A 3,056-nucleotide genomic window follows, 5' to 3' on the forward strand; every position below is an offset into this window, starting at 1 on the left:
TTCTTTTTTCGGAGGTAGAACAGACAGGGTTGTATTCAGTGATCGGGCGTTACCACATTGTGATAGATTTGCACTTTTGTGAGCATCTAGCAAAGAACGTGACAGGTCTATTCTGCGCTGGTAATGAAAAGTTTGTAACCGGTCAATTTTTAAACCCTTCTCGCATTCTGTGTACTTTTGTAACCGATTAATTTTGTTACCATCTCATAAGCTTGTAACAAAGTATTGCCCCGTGGAATATGCAATGCCAGAATTTACACAATTCTTCATAGCTGTATTGTTGAATATTTTAACTGAATTACCAGCGTACTAAAATCGCGGTGAGAAGAACTGGTTACATTTTTCGGTAATAAAATTTTCCGGTTAAAAAAACTTCGATAACGACAAGAATAAACCTATTATAAAAACAATAGCTAAAATGTTAAAAAACGGCGATTTTTGTGAAAGTATTAGCAAATTTCATTGCATCTAAAGTTTCTAAGGCGTTGTTTACTTTAACTTGAGAATTGTCAAAATCGGCGAATCCCAAGTACCGGTTTCTGGAACGTGCCACATTTGTTCGCTACATCATGATGTGATAAAAAGAAGAGCTGGCAGCACTCCGCAAAGTTGCAGAAATCTCTCAAAATGTGTTCGAAAAATATCATGATATGGAAGGAACTACTTCACACTGTCAAGGAAAAAAATTGGCAAAACTCAATGCAATTTTTAGCAACTTCAATCTTGCACTTTATTATATTAAAATATTTTTTTTACAATTTAGGTGAAACCTTGCAGAACTTTTTTAATTTTTGTATAAAATTTGATCCAAACCTGAGATCTGCCACATTTTTTTGAAATCAACAACATTTTTTCCAGATTCTACCACATAATTGAAGCCCGAACACTGGTTGTATTCAATTTGTGACATAAATGCCCCGCCAGATAGAAATTCAATTCTGCTTTTGACTGACAAGACGCGCTAAACATGACGAGACGGCACAATGAAAACGTTGCCGCAAACGAAACGCCTCAATTTGATTGGCCAAAAATCAGCTGGTTTGAATTCGTTCCATACATTGTGGTTTTGACGCATTTATGCGCGTCAATGGGTAGAGAGTTGGGCGAACTTTGTCAGTTTCGGCAATGCATGCGTTGCCAATGTGGCATCTTCTATTCCAAATCACGTAGTTTATTTAGATGTCAGTCAAAATTTTGGAAACGTTTTGATGAAAACTTTTTCAAATTTGTAAACCTTTTTTATTGCAGCAAAGTTTTTAAAGCTTCAAAAATCCATAAAGGTTTATAACACTGTGCAACAATTTTATGGCAATTTAAAGTAGACCGGACTATGCTAATATTTTCTAAATGTATGCAAATCCGTTAACAAAACACTCAATGGATTGGTTTGGAAAACTTTGAGCGCTTTGAGCGACCTCTAAATATTTTTTGATTTCAAATTAAAAAAATAGGGGTATATTTTTCGATATAGAACAATCCTTCTGGGTGAGGGCATTAAAATTCCGACTTTACTTTTTCACATGCATTTTTGGATTACTCTAATGTACATAAATAGATAAGTGTCAAAACTCGAATGTCACTAGTGAACAAACTTTTAATTATTGAATCATGTTAATAAAGTTTTTCTTTTTGTGATCTTTTATTTGATTTTGCTTGTTTACAAATACCAGCAACTCGTTTCACAGTTTGTGTATAATACCGTCTCTAAGGCGTAACTGTTTAACTCAACAATTGACAGCATTTCCGCAACAGTTGAGGTAAACAGTTGCGCCCATTGTGCCGTATCGCCATGTCAAAAGCATCCTGCGGGGCAGAAAAGATTTTCTATCTGGCGGGGTCTTTACTGTCTGGGCGATAATAAAAAACAGCTAATTTGGATTTACATGCGCAACAACTTGAAAGCGGCGTCTTGCAAGCGAGATAGAGTTTTGTTGACTAGGCATTTGACAGCACACTTTTTTCACACATTTCGAGTTTTTCAGGCCAAATATGCATCGTCACGCAAGGGAGATTTTCCAGCACGTGAAGACCGCCGGTAATGGACGCAACTTCGAATACCTTGCCGGCTTTCGCCTCCCAGTGCCCATTCTGACCGAGCTATTATTTCGGTTTATAACGCTCTAACACTTTTAACAACTCTGCTTTTCTTTTTGCCCATGTTCTACACAAATTTCGCTCAGCTGATGCCTGATAAAAACAAAAATGCCGGAAGAAAGTTTAGAGCCGCAAATAAAATTGCAAAAAATTGGAGATGCCAAGCAGCAAACAGAAAATGAATCCGGAATCGAAAAAAAACCGCGAGGACCTGGGGAAACGCCTGCAACCCCACTGAGTAAGAACCAATTGAAAAAACAGAAAAGATTGGAAAAATACGAAGAGCTAAAAAAAGTCCGACGTCTGAAAGAGCGTGAAAGGCAGAAACAAAAGCGTCTTGAAGCACATGCTCAAGGATTACCAGCACGTGTTGGACCGTCACGAAAAGAGTTAAAGAAACGTCAAGTTCAGTGCACTGAGCAGCAGACGGGTAAGCTTTGTGTTGCTATAGATTTGGACTACGACGATTTGATGCATGATCGCGACGTGTCGAAATGTATCAAACAGTGCCTACGCATTTATACGATTAACCGTCGTTCCAAATGTCCAGGTCATCTGCATATCACCGGCATCAAAACTGACGGACGAATTCATAGTAGCCTTAAACGAAATGATGGCTGGGAGAATTGGCATTTAAAATACCATTTCGACCAAACGCACAATGATGTCTTCCCAAAGGAGAAGATAGTGTATCTCACTTGTGAGTCTGACACTGTGCTAGATCGTATTGAAGGAGATTTTGTATATGTGATTGGAGGTTTGGTTGATCATAATCATCATAAGGGCCTATGCCATAAAAGAGCAACTGAAATCGGACTGCGTACCGCGCGATTACCGCTGAGCGAACACGTTAATATGAAAACACGTGCGGTGCTAAGCACATTTCATGGTATATAATTTAAATTCTAGATATTGCATGATATAGATTCATTTAAATTTATCTCATACAAATATATATTTTA

At 37.7% G+C, this 3,056-nt stretch overlaps 1 protein-coding gene across 3 annotated transcripts in view; it reads left to right on the plus strand.

Annotated features, from left to right (window-relative positions):
• LOC118733208 (tRNA methyltransferase 10 homolog A) overlaps positions 1-3,056 on the plus strand; it is a 4,875-nt gene that overhangs the window by 1,457 nt on the left and 362 nt on the right. The window contains exon 1 of one of the 3 annotated variants that reach the window (XM_036462512.1): positions 2,070-2,983. The exons of the other annotated variants lie outside the window; for them this stretch is intronic. Within the exon in view, the coding sequence (XP_036318405.1) occupies positions 2,203-2,983 (781 nt within the window). The 5' untranslated portion in view covers positions 2,070-2,202. Of the gene's footprint in view, positions 1-2,069; positions 2,984-3,056 lie in introns of those variants that run through there. 3 annotated transcript variants of the gene reach the window in all.

Source organism: Rhagoletis pomonella, unplaced genomic scaffold (assembly GCF_013731165.1).
Source record: "Rhagoletis pomonella isolate Grant_MI unplaced genomic scaffold, Rhpom_1.0 Rhpom_scaffold_00002, whole genome shotgun sequence".
Lineage (NCBI taxonomy): Eukaryota > Metazoa > Arthropoda > Insecta > Diptera > Tephritidae > Rhagoletis > Rhagoletis pomonella.